Here is a 24,306-nt window from a genome sequence, read left to right as displayed (position 1 = left end):
TATACTCGAGACACCGACCTCTCACATTTAGGTTTAAGCGAGGCTGTTGTAAAAGCTGAGCCAGCGTTAACTCAAATATCCATTCATTCGCATGTCTGAGAATTAGCAACACATCTTTTTAAGTTCCATGGATCACAACAAGTAGTGAGACAACACAACTCAATGACATAAAAGTGAATGACAAATAAAATGGTTTATTTTAGATGGACACAAGTGCATGTTTTGGATATATGATACATGACCAGCTGTGAGGAAGTTGAATAAGAAACTGAAATGCAGTTTGAAAGCTTCTGCCAAAAAAAAAAATAGTTAAAATAATGAAAATAATAAATGGTATGAAGGTGAACGAACACTCAGTGAGAGGTGAAATAGGTTCAGCAAACATTGGACCTTCACAGCTTCTTTTCTTCTTTGGCAATTTGTGCTATAAGAAGGTAAAGTACAAAGATGTCAACACTCCTAGTATAATATCACTAAAATGGCAATCAATCATTTAAAAAAAAAATGGTGTATTTGTATGTCAAACAAGATATTTAGGTATAAAGTGTAGGGCTGGGCAATATTGCCTAAAAATATGTTGACTTTTATTGCAATGGGCTTTAAGCAAACTTTACAACATATAATAGGGCTGAGCAGTTTTATTAAGAATGTAAATTCAATTTTTACTGCTAATACCACCATTTGTCAAACATGTCATGGAATTACAACATTATATAAAAAATAATCTATCAAAAAATGATGGAAGGAGACTTTAATCAAAACTTTTTTGCACTAATGTAAATGTTTATTGTATGTCAGTACTAACTACGTTATATTGACTAACAGCATTAAACGGAGACTTTAGGCCGAGCTGAGCAATATGGAATAACATTTTTAACTTTGGATAAATTGTATCCCTTCACAATAATGGTATGTCAAATGTACTCATTTGAGAATGATGTACTTTTATCAGATTAATTTAAAAAATGTGACCAGCAGAAAAGACTAGATTCATTTTTTACCACCTGGGAAGATAAGACTGGCGATGTCTAAAGTCTCGATTTCGACGTACTATAGTCAATGAATTTTTCAGCCCTAGTATGTAGTGACTTGATCCATTTATGTTGCTGCAAAACCGATATCAATACGATACAATTCTTATTTTGGAATTCAAGATTAGCTATCATGCTTGTGGGAAGAAATGGCTAAACTAACAAAACTAACCAGTTAATATTTACCAGTTAACATTATCATATAGTCCTTCATTCATGATGTATTAAAGCGACATACATAACAAACAAACAAGCAAAATGGTATTAGTACTTGAACTTACGGCGAACCTCCAGTTTACACTCCACGACGTCTTCGCCACTGTCGTTGACCGCTTTGCACGTGTACACTCCTCCATCAAAGGGACAAGGCTTTCGGATCTCCAGGGTCAGAACACCGTGCTTACTGAGCATTCTGTACTTGGCTTCATTTGAGATGTCCATCTTGTTTTTGTACCAGGTCACCTTAGGCTAACAACAGCAAAATATGTCACTCCTTATTTCAACCGCATTCAGCTATTTTCCTTGCGATTTTTTTTTTTAATGTTTTTTTTTATTTAATCTATGTATTTATTTATATATTTTTTAATGTATTTATATATTTATTATTGCAATGATATATTTATTAATGTATTTATATATTATTGCAATGATATATTTATCAATGTATTTATATATTTATTATTGCAATGATATATTTATTAATGTATGTATATATTTATCAATGTATTCATATATTTACTAATTTATATAATTATTTTATATATATATATATCTATATATATATATATATATATATATATATATATATATATATATATATATATATATATATATATATATATATATATATATATATATATATATATATATATATATATATATATATATATATATATATATATATATATATATATATATATATATATATATATATATATATATATATATATATGTGTGTGTGTGTGTGTGTATGTGTGTGTGTATGTGTGTGTGTATGTGTGTATATATGTGTGTATATATGTGTGTATATATGTGTGTATATATGTGTGTATATATGTGTATATATGTGTATATATATATGTGTATATATATGTGTATATATTACGTTTTCAGATTGAATAGTTAATAGCTTACCTTATCAAATCAAAACTTATGATGAATTATTGTTAAATAAATGACATGGTCGGTACTTGATACACTGGATATATATTACCACACAGAAGAGCATTGAACTCACGGACCTTGGGAATGCCACTGACGGAGCAGCTGAGAGTAGCATTGTATCCTGCTATGACTGAACGGTTTGCTAACGGATGAGTGAACTTGGGAGCTTGTGAGAAGTCAAGATCCTTGTAGGCAGCAGGCTTCCACTCAATCCCTACAAATAGTGTGAATTGGGTTGTACAGGTTAAAAAATGGACAAGCAATAAATAAAATGTCCTCATTTTGCCTTTACAATCCCACCTACCAGTTTTCTGAATGTAGACACTGTCCTTTGTATAGCAGGGGTCCGGGCTGCGACCCACTAGGTTGATGGCAAATACTCGGAAGACATATTCGTTTCCCATGATGAGGTCAGACACAACACAGTTGGTTCTTCGGTAATGTTCAAAGACTGTGAACCATTCCTTCAAAAGTGTTAAATCAGGAAACCAGAAAAAAAGTTAATTTTCTTGGGACTTTTCAAACATTGTGCCATTAAAATGTGAATACTGAAAAAACATGATGGTAGCTTCCTTCCTTATTTACCGTATCAAACCATGTACCAGTACTTAATTTGACCTAAATCACACTCTTTAAACCAATTGAGAATTGAATCCTTCTCAGTACAGTGGTACCGCTACTTCGGAAATTCATTGGTTCCAGAAGCTTTTTCGTAACTTGTATTGTTCAAAAGTAGAGCAGTGTTTTACATTGAATTAGCCCAACAATGTTTAATACTACACATGATAAACCATATAAAGATGACAAAAGTATACCAATTTCAAATGAAATGGGTATGCAAATGTGTGATGTATGCCAAAACAGAGCAAAAATATAAGAGAACAAGTACCCAGAGAAATCCCATGCAGGTCTGGGGAGAACATGCAAACTCCACACAGGTGGACTGACCTGGACTTGAACCCAGGACCCCAGAGCTGTGATGGCACCTTGGTAACCACTCGTGCCACGGGCCTTCTCTCTTTTTATTCATTCAGCCTGGTCTCTTACATATGAAGGGGTCTGATTGTTACAATAAATGATCTTAATCTATAAAAGTAAAAAGGCTGGATGCCATGTATAGTCAGTCGCACGTAGTACTTCAATGCTGGAGAGTCGGGTAAAGTACCTGACCATTTTCCCATGTCTGAAAGCCATGTTTCCAGGTAATGTTATATAGTATATTATAACTACTAAGCTCGGGGTCAATTGTGAGGCTCTCTAGGTCAAAGGTCTCAAACCGGTCCTCAAAGGGCCGCAGTGGGTGCAGGTTTTCATTCCAACTCAACAAGGATACCTTTTGCAAGTGCAATCAGTTAATTAGAGCCAGGTGCTACTTATTTTAAAGACACCTGATTGGTTAAAATGCCGGCACTGGATCGGTTGGAACAAAAACCAGGACCCACTGCTGCCCTATGTGGAACCGGTTTGAGACCACTTCGAGTCTAGGTGGTCCAATCCGGCCCTTAGGATTGTACTGCCTGACGGGAACTTTGTAGCTCATTCTTACTGTACGTACAGAATGAAATGTTTTTTCTTTTCAAAAAATGGTGCCGCAAAACTAGAACTTTGTGATTTGTGTGATAAAGCATGTGAATTTTTCTCAATTTTCTATCTGCATTAACATTTGTTCATTTGACCCCCCTGTCGCCAAAACCAACAGGAACTAAGTAGCCTAGAAATGCCCAAAAATCAATGTATTAATTTTTTATTCAACCCCCATCACTGTCAGGAGAAATAATGTGGGCCATGGTGAAAATGACCACTGCAAAGAATATGTTTCCATTCTATACTAGCGAGGGGGAAGAAGGCTAACATTATTCTACGTCCAGTCAGATGACAGACTGGAACTTACAAGTTCTTAACTAGTGTTTCCGCCTCATTTTTTTAGTGATGTCTTTTGGCTCAACCTCATTTATTACTAACCATGGTTTTTTTGTCAGCCTTCTGGATAGAATAACCAGTAATTTCAGAGTTTCCATCGTCTCTCGGAGGTTTCCATTCAAGGGCGACATTAAAGCCCCAGACATCAGGAGCCTTCAGGGCCTCAGGGGGCGCCGGGACATCTACAATAAAGTGCATTAAAAAATGTTTGAAAAAAAGAGAAGAAAAAAAATCCCACTGTGAAGTACACTGCTACTAACTATTTGTCTGAAACATTTGTCAATGTTCAATTTTATAGAGAGTAACGGTAAGTATTGTTTGGATAAGATATCAGTAATGTTGAAAATGGTTAAACATTGCTAAAACAACAAAGCTAATGGAGAACAAAATGTCTTTTAAACAAATGATCTTGTGATTGTGCTCACCAACAATCTGCAGCGTGATTTTGGCCTTGTCTTCCACATTCTCAATCTCTACTTGGAGATCATACTGCCCAGAGTGTTTCCTTTCTGACTTACGAATGAATAAAATTGTATCTGTGTCACTATTTCTCACGCTGACAAATGATGAGTCAAGTGGCTGTCCATCTTTGCTCCAAGTAACTTTAGGCCTGGGTTTTCCCTGAGTAACAAGAATAAAAAAAAAAAAACAATCATTGCAAGTGAGCCATAATTATATTGGATGGAGAATAGTCCCACTGCTTTTACTTTAATCTATTCAGCAGAAAGGAATTTATACCAGAATGGATCCTACTACACCTGGAATGGAATCATAAGGTTGACAGTATCTCCAACTTTCTTAATTAAAGTCTGACGGAGATTCCGTGGAAGCCAAATTTTAGGTCGTTCTAATTTAAAAGAAAAGGGACACAAATCATTGTTGGAACATGAATATATTGTGGTTTTCCACTCCTCACTCACGCATTATTTCTCTAATAGTGACGGCTTGAACAAGGGTTGCCGCTGCACTCGGGCCGGCCATGTTGTATGCACGTACACGAAACTGCAGCTTGTCTCCTGTGGTGAGCTCTCGGATTGTTATTGACGTTCTCTCGGTCAGACCCTGAATGGCTGGTACCCACTCATCAGCTATGTTCAGGTAACACACAAAGTACATACTATATTTTAACTTTCTCAACATAGATAAACCTAATATTTTGCTCTAAGACTTACTGCCTTCCTTGCAGTATTCAATCCCATAACCCTCCAGGTCAGCTGAGCCAATTCTTTCAGGCGCTCGCCACTTGATTGTGATGGAAGTGTCACTGATGTCCTCCACGCACAGTCCGATGGGCTCACTTGTCGGGGCTGAAAGAGGCAAACAGGCCAGCTTGAAAGGCTCAGTTAAATCATTACACTGATTTTATTAGTGGAAATTGATGACTTGAGAGTTGAATCTAATAAGTAGACTACTACCAGCAAGCAGTGCTTTAAAATGCTGTATGACCCTCCTAACAACTAGTGATAGGGATTGGGAACCAATGGCTTTGGAGTCATACACGGCTCTTTTAATGGATGGTCTTTTGTGTATGCAAACTCTCATTGATACTCACTCATTGATGTTGTTAAACGAATTTGGAGACTTTTTTGTACTATAGGTGTTGAAATTAGAAATAAAGCACACATTTTCATGTAATTTGACATTTAAATTCTGAGTATGGCTCACAAGAAATAACATTTAAACTCACATACCTGTCAACCTCAGCCAATTGCTCCCCTTATTATTGATTGCAATCCCCTTATGAAGCGATAATAAACCGTTCAAATGCAACAGGGCACATATTTAAACTCATAGGGCACAAGTAAACTTTTTAATGGAGTAAATGCAAGATTCTAAAGATGTCGCTGTATGATGCTGACTTTCCGGGTACATTGCTTGCTGACTTTCCGGGTACATTGCTTGCTGACGGTGAAAAGGCAAACTTATGAAAGTAGAATGCGGGTGCGCATATCGTGCGTGAAGCATAACAATATTAGCAGTTGACCAAGACGTTTTCTGTCTTTGCAATCTGAATACCTTTCTAATCAAACTCTTATAGAACTTGTTCACTTCCTAACGTTTTTTTTTAACAAATACACTCAATGTACTCCTTAAAAAAAGGAGCAAACAATGTCACCCAAAGATTTTTAATTCAACAAAAAACAATGTTCTTCTCGTGACCCATATAGCATATGTGGCATAATGTGGATTGGTCGGTGATGAATGTAACGAAAAGAGCCATCATCCAATCAGCAGCTGTCTATTTTTTTCAAGATTACCCCCATGAATAAGGGTTGAATTGGAACTTTCCAGAATGCATATGTGAAATAAGTAACAGCCCATTGGATGTGTCAGGTTATACAGCTAAACAAAGTGTGTAAAACTGTTTGTATGTCTGACTCACCAACAGGCACAAAAGGTTGTGAGGCTGGACTGTGGCGAGACATGCCGATTCCATTGACTGCATAGATTCGCATTTCATATTCCACTCCTTCAATCATCCTTTTCGCCTCATACGTTGTTTCGGTGTACGGGTCAAAGTTTAACCTCATCCATCGGTAACTCTTCTTTTTCTTTCGCTCCAACACATATCCTGTGGAAAACAAAATAGATTTTGATTCGATTGATGATCATGCTTGTGATTTTTTTGTCAGAATTAATGGCAAACTTCATTTTTCTTTCCATACCAATAATCGGTTGGCCTCCATCAAAGAGTGGGGGATCCCACTGTACAACACAGGAGTCTTCCCCCACGCTAAGTATTCTGGGAGCTTGGGGAGGATCAGGAACATCTGATGGTAATTAAAAATGTGTACGTCGAAAAAAGATTATAGGCAAGTATCCAATCACAGTTTGTTTATGGTTGTACGAAATGTGTGATTGGACTACATTGGAGTTAATTATAAGTCTTGCTGTTGAACAATACCGGTCGGTACTTCCTCATATACTTACCAACAACTTTCACATTGATATCTGCTGTGTCCTCCCCAGCCGGATTACGGACCACAACGGAATAAATCCCTTCATCCTGTCTCTCAGCCCCTTCTATGGTAAAAATGCAATGGCCTTTGGTGGTTTCCACATGAACTCTCCCATCTCCCTCTGTGATGACCTGCAAAAATGAAAAGATTTGGATTATTATTATATGTATTATATATGGGACAGATAGAGATACAATGCACGTCTGTGGGAGTCCTATCTTTCTCAATCATTATTTATCAGGAGTGACTTGCAATTCATTGCTGAGGGATTTGGTTAGTGGTTCTTAACCTTGTTGGAGCTGCCGAACTGCACCAGTTTTATATGTGCATTCAACGAACCCCACCAGTTTCATATGCACATTCACCAAAACCCTACTTGAGTGTAAAATAAAATGTTTTTTTTTTCAAATTCAAGATATATAAATTCTCCGCAGCACCGATTGGCCGAGGAATGTCACGTGATCATCTGCAGCCAGTGAATCGACATGATGAGTCGATGTGTCTTGACCTCAATGGATGAGGCTCCACCGAACCCCTGAGACTGACTCACCGAACCCCTAGGGGTTCTATCGAACCCAGGTTAAGAACCACTGGATTTGGTCATGTAGTAGATGAGAACAAATGTTGTGGGAGAGAAAGTGGCCTGTATTAAGGGGCTAGTTTCTGACGCTGGTCGGTGAAAGAAACGAGAATTGGGTAGAAATAGAACCTTTCAGTCAAATCTAATCAGTCTGAGAGTAAAACACACTGGAGTTGAGTACGTTACGCACAGGAGGCAATATGATATTAGATCAGTACATTCAGGTAAAGACCTGAACATCCATTCTGCATCAGTACGGTAGACTTACAGAAAGGACAGCAAACCAAGGAAAGTGGTTAATAGTACTTACACAGCAGACATGAAATCTATTTGTGGACTGGTTGGATAGGTGTTGCCAATAAATGTATCAAAGTCAAACCTGATGATCCAGATGCCATAGCTGCAACATGCATACTTGGATTCTGAGCCTGGCTCTTAAACTTCGGAAAAAAAGCATGCACTCTTACCCCACTGCTCATGTTCCAAGAAGCAGTTGGCCCTTCTTTCTCTTCTATATCAGGCTTAAGAGAACTAGCCTACGCATGAGTAAAGCAAAACAGTGAAAACCAGCGAGAGTAGAGAATCTCTTCACAATGCTCACCGTTTAAATGAATATTTTTTATTTAATGGTCTTGCCCAGTTTATTGCAAATGAGATATTTGTTTGTGGTTTAAAATAATAGCTTTTATGGGGTTTACGTCTAGGCTCTCTTAGTATCATCACAAAGCAGACTGAACCGCCATGTTTGTTGTGTACAGTCAGACAAATCAATGAAACAATTCCCCAAAATGTGATGAGTTGAGGAACACATTGGGATACCGAGGGGAAGTTACAAGTTCTTAACGACAAGTAAGTCAATCAAATGATCATTTGTGTGTGTGTTTACCTTTCCACCTTTAGTCCAAACAACAGTGGGAGCCGGATCTCCAGTTATTGGGACATCAAGGCGTAATTTATTGCCGGCAACCACCACGATGGTAGACTCAGCTGTGTGCCCCCTACAGTCCAGGTGAATCTTAGGAGGATCTTTTTTTTTTTTAATTAAAGAACACAGATGCACAGACCATGAGGCAGTAAGTAAGTGTAAGGAATAGACATTACTACTGTAGAATGTAAGCCAAAGAAAAACATTACTGGTACTCAAAATATGAAAAAAAGCACTGACCCAAAATACATTAGTCTCAACTTTTGTGCTAAAGCACAGTTTAAGAAATTGGAGGCCATAAACTATGACAGGGGTGGACAAATCCTGTCCTTGAGAGCCCCTCTACAGTCTCTTTTCCATGTGTCCCTCCACCAACACACCTGAATCAAATAATCGGGATCAGTATGAAGCTTCTGGACAGCTTGCTGAGAGTTGATCATTTGATTCAGGTGTGCTAGAGGAGGGTAATATGGGAAATAGACTGGATTGGGGCTCTCGTAGATCGGATTTGGCCACTCCTGATCTATGATATACACTTATCTGGGTTAATATAAAAAAAGAGGCAATAGGGAGGACTATAAAAGGATTGTGAAAGTCTGTTTGGTGACATTTTTGTCTAATTGAGTGTTTCTGTTTTGTTTTAGCAATTCATTTTTGAGAACATATTTGAAAAAAGGACTAGCCTCATATGCCCGATCCAGTATAATGCCTGAATGTAAATATATATGACAATATTCGTTATAAGGTATTCATTAACGAATTGGGCTTTGCTGATAATGGTGCGTGGCATATTTTCTTTAACAAATAGTTTACATAATGTATGATATGTAATATTTATTATATTTGAGTAGAGCCTCCATAAAATAACACATACAGTACAGCTCTTTAATTTGTGCTTCTCAGCTTAATGTTTGGGATATATAGACACTGAGACTATATATAGAGACTATAAACATTGAAAGCTTCTTAATATACCTTGACGTGGTACAAAGTCAATCTTCACCTCTGTAAAAAATAAGGACAAAGTTAGTAAGAGCATAATGCCAGGAGGAGATAAAACTATAACATTTTGTGAAGGTAAAAAAATACCCATGAAATTTAGCTTTGCAGATAGGTTGAAAGCATAGCCATCGGGTTCAAATGTGTAGTCTGCCTCATCCTCAGGTTTGACATTGTCAATGGTCAGTTTATGGATCCTGAAAGGGTCAAAAGTTGAGCTTTCCTGGCAAGACATTTTAGAATAATATAGTTGACCTCACCTGCCAATATGTGAAATATTAATTCTGGCATCCGGTTTGACTTCTACTCCATTCTTATACCAGGTACCCCTCACATTCTCCTCCGAAACCTCACACTTGAACACTGCCTGATCTTTTGCCTTAACTGAGAGGTCAGCAATGCTCTGATAGACCTCCAGCTCTTTCTCTGCACAGTCAACACAATACACTGACTTTAAAAAGTAATGGAGCAGTGAGGCCAAATGTTTTCATTGTTATCTGTATATATATATATATATATATATATATATATATATATATATATATATATATATATATATATATATATATATATATATATATATATATATATATATATATATATATATATATATATATATATATATATATATATATATATATATATATATATATATATATATATATATATATATATATATATATATATATATATATATATATATATATATATATATATATATATATATATATATATATATATATATATATATATATATATATATATATATATACACATATATACATATATACATACATATATACATATATATACATAAATACATATATACATATATATACATAAATACATACATACATATATATATATATATATATATATATATATATATATATATATATATATATATATATATATATATATATATATATATATATATATATATATATATATATATATATATATATATATATATATATATATATATATATATATATATATATATATATATATATATATATATATATATATATATATATATATATATATATATATATATATATATATATATATATATATATATACATATATACATATATACATATATACATACACAACTTAATGGCCAAAGTTTAAAAAAGAAATTTAGTTTAAAAAGGTGGTAGACCAACTTTAAATAAAAACAACGGAAGCGTAAAAGTGAATGTCACACATGTTTACAAAATGACATTATAAATTGCCAATTATAATGTGGTAATACAAATAACACAAAAAGGTTGGAATAATTAGACTTAATGATGCTAACAAAGTTTATGACAAGCAAGACAAACATGAACTTTACCACGATGTTGGAAAGGGTAACATTTTGAGAAAAAAAAAGGATGTGTTAATATGCTTTACCTCTATTAGAGAGAATGTCATGCAAATAACTAAAGAACTAATTTGTTTGTGTGTATCTTGGGAACAAGAGAAAGAGTTACATGATCATACAATGCTATTTTATAATAACAATTTACAGAAATTGTAGTCTGGTTGACTAATGAATTGAAAACAACAATGTGAAAATGGTGACCTCTGGCAATAAACTTTACTTTGGTTTTTATTAGTGGTACTCTAAAAAAAAACGTCAACTATCCACCAGGGTTTAGTTACTTCTAACTTCCAGTTAATGGAGCTATGATGAACAATTATTCCATTATTTTCTGAGTAAACGTTAATACGTGACCAAAACGGTGAAATATTTTAATTTGATCCATTTTAGAAAATAACATTTATTTACCAAGATCTCTGACTGAGTCTTATATTATTGTAGATGTATGTATATATTTCAAAAATAATAATATGTCCTGCAATTGGCTGACCACCAATTAAGGGTCTAAGTCACATCCGTCAAAGTGGCGGCCCGGGGGCCAAATCTGGCCCGTCGCATAATTTTGTGTGGCCCGGGAAAGTAAATCATGAGTGCCGACTTTCTGTTTTAGGATCAAATTAAAATGACTAGTATAGATGTATATTAAATGTCCTGATTTTTCCCTTTTTAAATCAATAATTGTAATTTTTTAATCATTTTTTTCTGTGTTTTTAGGGTTAGGGTTATATATATATATATATATATATATATATATATATATATATATATATATATATATATATATATATATATATATATATATATATATATATATATATATATATATATATATATATATATATATATATATATATATATATATATATATATATATATATATATATATATATATATATATATATATATATATATATATATATATATATATATATATATATATATATATATATATATATATATATATATATATATATATATATATATATATATATATATATATATATATATATATATATATATATATATATATATATATATATATATATATATATATATATATATATATATATATATATATATATATATATATATATATATATATATATATATATATATATATATATATATATATATATATATATATATATATGTGTGTGTGTGTGTGTTGGAAATGATAGTGGGTCGAGAGCAATATTTCAAAACTTAAAAATACCTTTAAGAGTTTATGACCTTGATAAGATTTTATGAATTCATTTCTGCACTTTTAAGGACAATTAAGGTCAGACAAAAAAAATCCACAATTCTCCTGCAGGCGATGCATTATTTTAAACCTAGAACTTTTTTTTGTGGACAGCAATGTGGAAAAAACAAAACAAAAAAACACTTACCCTGCACCATGAGCTCAGCCACAGATTCTCCACCATTTGTTTTGACCTTATAATGGCCACAGTCTTCTTTAGCAGCCTCATTAATGATCAAAACGTGCTTGCAGCCATCCTTCTTGAAACGATACTTGAAGGATTCATCTCTAGTTAGCTCTACACCGTCCTTCTCCCTGCACAAGTATAGTATATAGTATAAGTATAGTGTATAGTATAAGTATAGTATGCAACACCTCAGGGATCATACAAATTCTTTTCAAAGGTGGATAGAGCATTCTGAGATCATCCCACGTAAAACCACTGTTAGTGTTATAATTTGAAGGACTATTATCATTAGTTCCTACACTTTTACCATAAAAAAAAACATGATGAAATGATTTATAACTAATCTTTTGTCAGCTGTAATGGTACCTTCTTAATGGGGAAGATTTTTGCATTGTGGCATTTCAAGTTATTTATTGTTATTCATTCAAGTGACTCATTGTTATTCATGAAATACATACATTTTAGTTGTAAAAATGTCAATTATTAAGAATTTAAACAAGTACAAATTTAAAAATAATATATTGAATCATTTTGATCTAGTTCAGAATTATTTTTGTTTGAATCTGTAAAAATTCCTTATTAACTTTTCATATATTCTCGTTACCTTCCACATTGTAAAACACATGGTAAATTAATTGACGAATATCCCCTTTTGGGACATTTTTGTTTATGTTTTTGGCATATTCTAAAGAGTGTATTTTTCCTGTAGTTAGATTGTTTAACACAGAATCTCGGCCAATTGCTCCCCTTGAAATGATTGGGATTCCCCTTATTAAGCAATAATAAACCATACAATCACAACGCAGCACATATTTACTCATATAGGTCGCACTCAAAAGTCTAAACATGCACTAAATTCAAGGTTCTATAGATGCCGCTGACAGCTTAACTGTCTGGGCACATTGCTTGCTGAAATGCATTGAAAAGGCAGAAGTGACTAACGCGCATGTGCATATCAAGCTCAAAAGATGACAAAATTAGCAATCGACGATGACGTTTTTGTCTACAATGATCGAGATCTTCCAGATAGAGCTGAAATGGGGAAGAAGAGATAGGTTTTACAAAAAAAACGTACTTTTTACCACACATTTTTTACCGTACCGTATCAAAAAAAACGTATGAAGTACAGAAAAAAAACGTGTACGTTTTTGGATTCTTTTTGTGTAAATCAATGGTTAGTGGGCCTAAAAATGAGTACTATTTTAATGTTCTACAATACACATAAATAGATAATTGTGTTTACCCAATGCAGACAAAGAAGCAAATCTAACCATTTCACGTTCGCACCCTCTTCAGACACCTCACACTCCAACTCCACACGTTCCCCCTTCATGACCATTTGATCCTCCAGGTTCTTCGTAATCACAACAGGAGGCTCTAAAGCAAAGGGGTCAAAATGTCAGAAATTGCGTGATCATGCATATTTTGTCTATTTGACTACAAAGCAAATCTACCTTTGACAAAAAGCTCTGTCGTGCACTTCTCCTCTCCCACCACACAGCAGTAAGCTGCATCGTCAGCCAAGGAGCAATGGTTGATGGTAAGGTAGCGCATGTTTCCCACACTCTCAAAAATGTACCTGTAGAAGTCCCAAGCAATTCTCATACTGTCTTAAATAGTACTGTTCCATAAGAAATAAATTGGTTCATTTCATTTGGAACACTTACTTGCTGGAAATGGAGGAGAATGACCATCATGGAGGGGGAATAATAAAATTGTCATTTCCCAAAACTGATTGCAGAAAAAAACAAAACGATAATGCATATAGTATTATTAAAAAAGCTCCAACCTTCCAGTTAGTTGCATTTCTTGTCCATTCTTCAGCCATTTGGCATCAACATCTGGATTAGCTACCTCCACTGCTAATTTTATTTTATGGCCCTTTGTCACCTGATAGGCAGGCTCGAGCTTTTTGAGGAAAGCTGCAAACAGACACACCTCGTTTTCTTATACCAGAAAATATAGAGTTCAGTTACACGTTAACCGTGTGCCAACCTGCACTTTTCTTCTCCTCCTTCTTCATCTTCTTCAGTCTTTTGAGCATGCCCCTCAGATCAGTGATGCCATGCTGAAATGCAATCTTCTCATATTCTGAGGCAGGAGCATGGCTGAGAATATCCCAGACATCCACATCGGGCTCGGTACTAATCTGAATGGCCCTGAAATATCCAAGGCAGGTATATTACAGTTTCAATACATATTGCCAGTACACATAAACGGCACACGGTCTACTAGCCGAAAGACATTTAACCGACTGACATCTGGCCGAAAGACCAGTTGACCGAAAGACCATCTGGCTGAACGTAGAATTAGCCAAACGACTATTTGGCCGACCGACTATCTAGCCGATGAACATTTAGTCGCCCCGCCCCCGGTGGTGTGTGTGTGTGTGCACAAGTTTTTCAACCTCAGCCCGAAGGCCATATACGTTACTGATAACATTAATTTAGAATAACAAGTTAAAGATAACAACATTCATTTAGAGTAACAAGGTACAGATAACAACGTTCATTTAGAATATGAAGGGCATTCATTCACGGTCAAACAAAGTAATCATAACAGTGAAAAAGTAGTTATAACAGTAAATACTGTAATTTTCACCAACATAGAAAACATTGAGATTAATCTTTGAATTAAGGTTCTCAGAAAATCATTTTGAATATATATTTCCAAAAATAAAGGGAAATTATTTAAAATTAAAATATATTTAACAGGTATAGATGTCGGCCAGATGTCAGTCGGCCAGATGTCAGTCGGCCAGATGTCAGTCGGCTAAATGTCTTTCGGCATGTAGACCATTCCACTTATACTTATGGGGGCACTGGAGCCTATCCCAGCCAACTATGGGCAGTAGATGGGGAAATTTGTTGCCAGCCAATTTCAGCGCCCAATGAAAAAAGCCTTGTGCTTGCACACTCATACCTATAAACCACAGGTGTGAAAGTGGCGGCCCGGGGGCCAAATCTGGCCCGCCGCATCATTTTGTGTGGCCCGGGAAATTAAATCATGAGTGCCGACTTTCTGTTTTATGATGAAATTTAAATGAAGATTGTAGATCATTTCCTGTGTTTCCACATTTTATCACGTATCACGTACTTATATATGATGAAGTAATATAAAACCATGGACGTACACTTTTTCCATTAAGAATATCCTTACCGATTGGAGGATTTTAAGAAACTGCTGCTCGTTCAAAGGTAGAAGCCAAACAGCAAAACAAACCAGAAAGATTAGAAAAGCACATTACAGCATCTTAAACAGACTTTAATAAGCATTTTAGATCAAATTAAGCACTGTATTTTCTGGACTACAAGTCGCAATTCATTTGAAAGTTTTTTGGGGACTGCGACTAAAACTCAAGTGCAACTCATCTCTTTTTTTTTTAATCCTTGACCACTAACAAACAACTTGTTATAATGTTTACTTGAGGATTTAGATGTCTGAAAAACTGTTATCTTAACAGAAGCCTATTTAGCCTGTTGTTCTACATTTTACTATTATTACTTTTACATAGTATGTTTCTTCTTGGTTACTGATAAAATAAAATAAAATAAAAAGTCCTTTCAAAAATGTCACTTATACTCCTATATTACGTATGTATTGTTTTTTCCTCTCCATTGTATATTCTTTGCCTGGTGCAACTTATAGTCCAAAAAATACAAAAAAAATACAATAATGTCATCCATAATATTGCATGCACTTAAATAAAAAACAAATATTAAGGTTAGTATTCATGATTATTACATGTATTGCATGTGCATGTTTAATTCTGAATATTAAGAATTCATTAAGGAAATAAAACTTTTACAATTTGAAAATACTATCATGTTATGTAACTTCCAAGTCATTAACAGTGGAACATAGATTTTGGGAATGTTATTCATTAATAATGCCATGCATCTGATACAGTAGATTATTTGAAATCAGCATTTATTAAATTAGAATAAAATCAATGGAAAGACAAATTCACAATTGTCTGTGCATGTGGTTTCATTTTAGTAATGTAAATGTATGCTGTTGCTTACTCTCTGGAGATGGAAAATGATCCAAAATGAAAAGAGAGAATAGATTTTTTTTGAAGCAAGAAAAAGCAAATGGGAAATTGTTAACATTTATATTTACAAAGCTTACCTCTTCTTTAATAATGTGCTGAAGTCCAGCTCTCCTGAGTCTTCTTTACCTTCTGTGCTACTGCAGAGACATCAGTTATAGGAAAACACAATTCAACATTCAAACACAGTATCTTAGATACAGTAAGTCCAGTAAGTACTCTTTCATTGATGGACATAAAAACTTAAATAAAAAAAAAATGATAGTAGAATTGCAGAATTATTTTACATTTTGGATTTCTCGTACTACCATATTTTCCGCACTATAAAACGTACAGGACTATAAGAAACACCTTCATTGAATAATAACAATAATTAACTAATATTGAGCCATATGTAAGGCGCATATGATTATAATGCACACTGCCAGCTTTTCAAATAATTTAAATTACTTATAGTGTGGAAAATGCGATAGTAAAAGTCACAATTTTTCTAAACTAGAAAAGAAAGTCGTGTTCACTTTAACATGCTTTAGATTTAACAATTCCATGTCTCATGATAATGAACAAAATAATTAAATCCCATTCCCAAAAGGCATTCATCTAATATTGGACAGAAAGCAAACATTAAACCTAAATGTTTGTTTTAGCCAAGAGATGAACCAGTAGCCATCTTACCAACACCACACATGGGCATTTACAACAACAAAAAAAGAGCGTGAAGAAAATGAACCAGCATTGGTGAGCATTTCTGTGATCTCCTTACGACTCGGGGGTTAGTGTGTGGCTTATGCGAGGAAGTTACAACACTCCATAACTGTGCTTCCTCAGTGTGGTGACCCAGTGGAGGAACCTGGATACTGAAAAGCCCCTGTGTCTTAACACATCCAGCACTTTCAGTCAGGCCAAAGCTCCTGTTAAAGCTCACTCAGTGGATTGCTGTTTGTGCAGCTGTCACTGCTGTTTTGAATGAGACCCAGAAGCAGATCAGCAATTGCTTGTCATAATGTTTCTTTACCTGTCATTAACATAGTGCTCAAAATAAATTCTCAATTAAATTATTTGCCGAATGGAAATGAATAGGAATTCTGTTTTTTTTCCATAGTATAACTTTGACTTCACAGCTTCTAGTATTGTTTATCATAATATTCTCACTCCATCTCTTTTGAAATCTGAATGCAAAAGTGATTAGGTATATATTTTACAATATCACATTAGCACAGGAATATTTTTTTGCTGGTTGCCCTTTACTTATTGACTGCCGTTGACAGTTTCAACTGAAAAGGCTAGTATTGAATTTTTCACTGCTAGTCATATCAATTGACGTCTCATTAATAAATGAAGGAAGGAGGATTTTAACTTGGCCATCATTTTTTTCTAATGAATTTGAATATCCCTGATCTGCAGACTGGCTAGTGTACCTTAAATTATTGTACTTTTGGTACTGATTTTAAAAAGAGTACTCCCGTTGATGACAATCAACATTTTTTTTTTTTATCTTCTAGTAGGCCAAAATCAACCAAACAATGTCCGCTGAGGATATTTGCTAAATTCACAGATTAAATTAATTCCTCAATCTTATTATTTTGTTTTTGTCATGTCTTTTTTTTCACCCGATATTATACTAGCTGAGTTGTTGGCACTCTTTGTATAGCAATTAGAGTTTTTTTGTCAAATTCCAATGTGACATTATCAAGAGATGCTGTCAATGACTTTCCCAATGAAGGCCCGAAGCACCAAATGGTGTAATTTTAAAACACGACTTCACTTTAAATTTCTTGAATTTGAGCTTTACACCTGTACACTTAACTCTATCATGTTCTGCCTTCTGTTTCTCTTCAAAACTTTACAGTTCTGACAGTGTGAGAAGAAAGTGACCAAAGTGATGGACTTCTTGGTTCTTGTTTCTTCTGGAACACACTTAAAGTTCCACTTCAATGCGTGGAATTTTAAACCTTTACTACCTTGGTGATGCGCCACTTCTCTTCACATCGGGATCGCTCCTAATAGGTTAGCATTTCCACAATTATTTGACATTTAGGTCAAAGTTCAGATTGTACAGTTTATCCTTTTATGTTAAGTCTTGAGACCTTACAGTAGTCAGTTTGCCATCTGGCCTAGTGGTATGATATAAATATATTGAGTGATTATGCAAAATATATATTATGGGGATGGAAAGCCAACACTCGCCATATCTTTACAGGAGATATTAAATCACTCCAGTCAGAGAAAGATCGATCAGTGCTATTATTATGACAAGGTTTGTCAACATTTCACTACTGGATACAATGACATGTGATGGACTAAATTTCAGGATTTTTACATCAGTTAATATGTCATTTAGTTTGTCAGTCATTTAAAAAAAAAAAAAGAAAACTATAATGTGAGTCCAAGCCCAATATTCAAGTGAACTGTCCTATTGAGCGTAAAAATGTTGGTTTGCTCAAATAAATACATTTATGTGTTCTAGCAGCTGAAATACAAAAACATATTTTTTTTATGCACATTAAGACAAACAGAAAATGAAAGAAAGGAAAAAAGAGATAACTTACGTGCGTCGAAAAGCTGTTCTTATATCAAAGCCTTCAGAAGAAGTACATGCCTCTTGAGTATGCATAAGGATAAACACAAAAAAATTAACACAAAAACATTTTGATCCAAAGTGTAAATAATTATTTAAAGTTAAAAAAAACATTCAAAAAAAATGAAAAAAAGAAAGTTAATAATTACACTTACCGTGTACAATCAGCTCAAAATTACAGCTGTCCAACTTGTCTTTGGATAAAACTTCACATCTATATGCTCCAGAAAAATTAGGTTTGGCTTCCAAGACCTGCATCTCAAATGTGTAAACCTGTTTGATAGTCAATCCGCAAATTGATTATTCTTTTGTGCTGGGTTCGGGATGAATCACAGAATACATGATAGGATTTGCTAAAAATGGTGAAATCTGAATTTAAAATGGCAGATATATACTGTATACAGGTCTAAATGGATTTTGAATCAGCCATGATGGAACCCAGGAACAAATTAAACAGCATAAAATATTCTACTTTAGTGTTGCGGTCGTATAACTCCTTTAGCTGGAGGTGTTTTCCTGACTTGCTGGCGAGGTCCATCCACTTTCCTTTAAACCATTTTATAGTTGGTTTCTTCAGCAGTGATTCTGCATTAACTTTAGCAACAAATGTGATGTTTCCACCTGAATGGGAGAATAGAAAATATGCATACCGATGGGTATTCGGTACATTTTAAAATCCTAACATTGTTGCTTTAGCCACCTCATTTTCTATTTTATGAATATAAATAGGATGCTAAATGAATATACTATATATATATATATATATATATATATATATATATATATATATATATATATATATATATATATATATATATATATATATATATATATATATATATATATATATATATATATATATATATATATATATATATATATATATATATATATATATATATATATATATATATATATATATATATATATATATATATATATATATATATATATATATATATATATATATATATATATATCTATATATATACACATATATATATATACACATATATATATATATATATATATATATATATATATCTATATATATATATATATATATATATATATATATATATATATATATATATATATATATATATATACATATATATACATATATATACATATATATATATATATATATATATATATATATATATATATATATATATATATATATATATATATATATATATATATATATATATATATATATATATATATATATATATATATATATATATATATATATATATATATATATATATATATATATATATATATATATATATATATATATATATATATACATATATATACATATATACATATATACATATATACATATATACATACATACATATATATATATACATATATACATATATACATATATACATATATACATATACACTGTGAGTAGCTCACCAACAGTGACCTCTCCACTTTTGGGTTTTTCGGTGAAAAGGCCAGTGAGATCCTGTCTGGTGTCTGGATGCAGAACATCTGCTCAATTAAACAGTAAATACACATCATTTTATGAATGTATTGACAAACAAAAAGATGATACTGATTGTGCTAACTGACCCTCTGATTGAAGGGCATCATGTGTTGGGGGAGTGGCCTTGTCTTGTGTGGTTCCAGTCACAGGTGTAGAATTAGACTGCCCTTGTGTTATACTTGACTCTTCTGGCATTATAACTGGAGTCTCAGCTGGGGTTTCTGTATTTGTGTTACCATCGTGACAATGCACGTCAGACATACAACAGGCCCATTCATTTGGTGTAAGGCATTCAATTTAGATTTTAGATTTTGAGAAATAAAAGGCACACATTGTAAATACAGAATTTATGTTATGAGCAAGTGCATTTTTTAATGTATTACTGCAAAACAACACATTTTCAAAAATATGTTTTCCCCAAGTGAAGGCTGATTTGTTGTTAATGTGCTTACCCTGTTTGAAACTGAAAATGTTGTTTATTAATTTATTTTTTTTCACTCACATTAAGAGACTTGTGTCATTATCTTAGGTTGAATGGCTGTTTTTCCATGCACTATCAGACACCTCTCAAACCTATCGTGAGACTCAATGAAGAGTTGCTCGCTCACTGTGAAAAATTGTGCTTGTTGAAGGTCAAGGTCTTGACCCGCTCAGGAAGACAACTGTTGTTTACATTTGAACTGATCCAAGCAATACACAAGCATTGCTGCTCATGGATTTATTGAAAGGGAGAATTATGATTTCTTTTTTAGTCTGTTAACACATTTTGTAATCTTTGTCTAAATGGAATCAAATGCCAAGTATGGCAAAAGACATTGAATATCCACATTAAAGGGAAAGATGTAAGTGAAGATAGCTCACAATTGGGAGGTCTTACCCTCTGCTGGTTTACAGGCCGAATTCAAGAAAGGTCTTTATAGAGGAAACACTTTGAAAATGCTTTTTTTCCTGACATTTACAATACAATTCAAAAGGTATTTTTAATGTACAGACATTTGTCTCCATGAAATATAGATATAATCTGTACTGTTTTTGCCAAAGGATGCACAAACTGTTAGTCAACTTATGCCAAAGTCTCTTACCTTTCTTTGGTAGGACTTTCAGCTCAAACTTGACCTTTGAACCCCCAGTAATCACAGCGTAGGTATTGGCATCTTCCTGGCTAACACATTTTATTTTGAGAGAGTGCCTGTTTCCATTGGCTGTGATGTCATATCTGTCATCGTTGGCAAGGTCTTTTGTGTTGCACTGCCATTTAACTTTAGCATCAGTTTTCTCAGTTTCTGCTTCAAAGACCACCATGGACCCTTCTTCAACTTCCTGTCCCTTTGGCTTTTTGGCAAAGGCTGAACCTAAAACAAGGAAGATGAGAAAACTACATATTGAAGCTTTATATTTAATAGTTTGACTATAGAGAACTTATGTAATAGCATATTATAAGATGACTTAGTTTATGGGTTTTCATGGATCATTGCTGTTGTTGTTGATGCGCAAATTACTCTTCATTTATCAGAAAACAAGATCTAAGTGACAAAATCGCTCAAAATCTATGGACATTCCCATATTCGTTATTTTACTTTGAAATTATCGCAGTAGCATTGCGTCCTGCTTGACAATCCCACTACGCACTGCAGGCCACCCATTGGCTATCTCCCAACAACAACTCTCCATGTTTTTTTCCACATTTTTTGAGTGTGTTATCCATCTATCACTGATATTACAAGTTCTATTAAATGCCAAGTTGCTTTGAATTCATAATTTGAATTTGTCTGTTGCCTAACATTAGCTTCCTCCTGACATGCATGCATGTTTATTCTAATCATTAATATACAATCTTCTTATCATTTATTTTTATTTTTTGTGTTTCTTTTATCTTTCAGACTAAATGGAGACACTGATAATTTTTAATGGGTTTAGTACACAGGGTCAGGAAGCTGTGGCTCCTTGATGGGTTACTCGAACGTTTGGTCGACGGACGTTTGGTCGACGGACGTTTGGTCGACGGACGTTTGGTCGACGGACGTTTGGTCGACGGACGTTTGGTCGACGGACGTTTGGTCGACGGACGTTTGGTCGACGGACGTTTGGTCGACGGACGTTTGGTCGACGGACAGTTCTCTCTCCCTCTCATGATTATAATTTTGAGAGCGAGAGATTACTTGGTTGATCGGTTCCAACAGTAAACTCTCTCTTTCTCTCTCTCTCTCTCTCTCTCTCTCTCTCTCTCTCTCTCAAAAAAAAAAACTTTGTTTGAGTTGTTTTTTTATTTTATCGAATTATTTATTTATTTTTGAGGACCATGGAATGAAATAGATAACTTACATATAAAATACTGCTCTCTTAATGAAAAAAAAGTTAGGAAACAAGTTCTGTAACCAATTAACAATTTGCAAACAAGGTGAATGGGTTCACTTATTTTTTAGTGTGCATGTTAGCACATTAGCTAGTGGCAGCCTCAATGAGCGGGTTAAATATAGGATGAAGTGGACAAATGAATGAGTGGCAGGCTTCAGTTGCACCAGAGGAACAGGTATCGCAGCGATGGGATTATCTTGAGTCTATTTTTGCATCTTTGGAGTCATTGAAATACTTGTGGACCCTTTGTGTTACTGAAGCTGGAAAGTTGTTTCCATTTGTTAAGGCTTTGTAATACCCTAATAATTCCATACATTGCAATAGATGAACAATATTTTTTTAATTCCAGATACAAGCGTAAAAGTGGATAAAGAAGTATGTTAAACTGGCACATTATTAGTACCATAATCTAGTGTGACAATGACAAAAAGCAATACAGATTTTTACTCATTTTAAGTGCCACAGAAGTTTTAACCAACCATTTTAAGGCCATTGTTTCCCATATTCACATTTGAGCATTAGTTTATGTCAACATGACTTTTATCCTTCTTTATAATTATACAGTACATGTTTTCCTACCATTTTTACGGTTATTCTTTTCATGCCTGACAAGTAAAAAAAAAAACTAAAAAAAACTAATTGTAAATGTTGCAAAATGTTGTGGTAAAAGCTTATCTGCTCAGGCCTGTTATAGCAGTTTGCATGTGGTTAATATTGCTTAAGACAGCTGTGAAGCAGCACATTTGTTCTCATGCCTCAAAAGGTTTGTCCTTAGGCAGAAAGGAAATGTCTTATAGTATACTAAAAATTACAGTTGTGTGAGATTGGATGGCCATTTAACAACCATAGTACACACAATTTTAAGAATACAATCTGCACTCACTTGTTTTTTTGACTGGTTCTGGCATCTTCTTGAATGATGTCCTCTCCTCAAAGTGATGTAGTCTGCTGTCTAGCTCTATCTTTTGCCTTTAATTGTAGTGCTCACTCTCTATAAGTGCACTACCTCTCTAGACACCTCAATTCCATAACATGAAGGCCAAAGAACAACAGCTGCCCTAACACACGTCCCATCAAAGCTCATCCCAACCCAGAATCACATCAGCAAGCATGCCACACTCACACACGCGCACATACACGCACGCAAGCACGTAAGCAGGCTATATTTCAACCATCATTTCCTCCAACACCTCGCCTGAATGACAGGCCTTGAGAGCGGGAGCCTGGGATGTTAGGCACTGGTTAATTTTAGAACTTTTTATTTAAAAATTAATAAGAAGAGGGAGGAACAAAGACAAATAATAAGACTGTGTGAAGTGTGTTGTACTTTTAAAAGAGAAAGCTAATAAGAAGCCATTGTCCTTTTTTTCGGGAGCTTGTATCAGGGCTTCCATTTATATAATATCAAATGAAAATTCAACCAGAAAATACAAGAAATTA

The 24,306-nt window shown here is 33.9% G+C and overlaps 1 protein-coding gene and 1 long non-coding RNA gene across 3 annotated transcripts; one reads left to right on the top strand and one right to left on the bottom strand.

The window, feature by feature from the left end:
• Positions 1 to 167: 167 nt before the first annotated feature.
• mybpc3 (myosin binding protein C3) lies at positions 168 to 24,044 on the bottom strand. The gene is made up of 31 exons (XM_077713408.1): positions 23,750 to 24,044; positions 21,594 to 21,863; positions 20,598 to 20,732; positions 20,439 to 20,516; positions 19,477 to 19,625; positions 19,160 to 19,277; positions 18,976 to 19,027; positions 16,507 to 16,566; positions 15,535 to 15,558; positions 14,371 to 14,534; positions 14,165 to 14,297; positions 14,043 to 14,045; positions 13,830 to 13,954; positions 13,647 to 13,752; positions 12,337 to 12,503; positions 9,840 to 10,005; positions 9,670 to 9,776; positions 9,556 to 9,585; positions 8,542 to 8,681; positions 7,047 to 7,206; positions 6,782 to 6,886; positions 6,499 to 6,687; positions 5,288 to 5,422; positions 5,036 to 5,203; positions 4,874 to 4,962; positions 4,541 to 4,736; positions 4,158 to 4,297; positions 2,500 to 2,659; positions 2,273 to 2,409; positions 1,313 to 1,499; positions 168 to 424 (listed from the first exon to the last, which is right to left on the bottom strand). The coding sequence occupies exons 1-31, from the start codon at positions 23,772 to 23,774 to the stop codon at positions 393 to 395; spliced, it is 3,750 nt and encodes a 1,249-aa protein (XP_077569534.1). The 5' UTR covers positions 23,775 to 24,044; the 3' UTR covers positions 168 to 392.
• LOC144194371 (uncharacterized) lies at positions 2,138 to 14,824 on the top strand. 2 transcript variants are annotated; one of them, XR_013325871.1, is made up of 5 exons: positions 2,138 to 5,213; positions 6,505 to 6,652; positions 6,749 to 7,654; positions 8,556 to 8,664; positions 14,408 to 14,824. It is a non-coding gene; the product is annotated as an uncharacterized LOC144194371 (long non-coding RNA). The 2 variants fall into 2 exon arrangements; XR_013325870.1 differs by having other exon boundaries at positions 6,505 to 7,654.
• Positions 24,045 to 24,306: the final 262 nt, after the last annotated feature.

This window comes from Stigmatopora nigra, chromosome 3 (genome assembly GCF_051989575.1).
Source record: "Stigmatopora nigra isolate UIUO_SnigA chromosome 3, RoL_Snig_1.1, whole genome shotgun sequence".
In the NCBI taxonomy this organism is placed as follows: Eukaryota; Metazoa; Chordata; class Actinopteri; order Syngnathiformes; family Syngnathidae; genus Stigmatopora; species Stigmatopora nigra.
This window is presented reverse-complemented; position numbering and strand designations above follow the sequence as displayed.

Coding starts and splice junctions, on each gene's coding strand:
- mybpc3 (XM_077713408.1), bottom strand. CDS start 23,774: ATGCCAGAACCAGTCAAAAAAACAA. Junction 6,887..7,046: donor TATCAATGTGAAAGTTGTTG/GTAAGTATATGA, acceptor AATTACCATCAG/ATGTTCCTGATCCTCCCCAA. Junction 6,688..6,781: donor TGGAGGCCAACCGATTATTG/GTATGGAAAGAA, acceptor TGTTTTCCACAG/GATATGTGTTGGAGCGAAAG.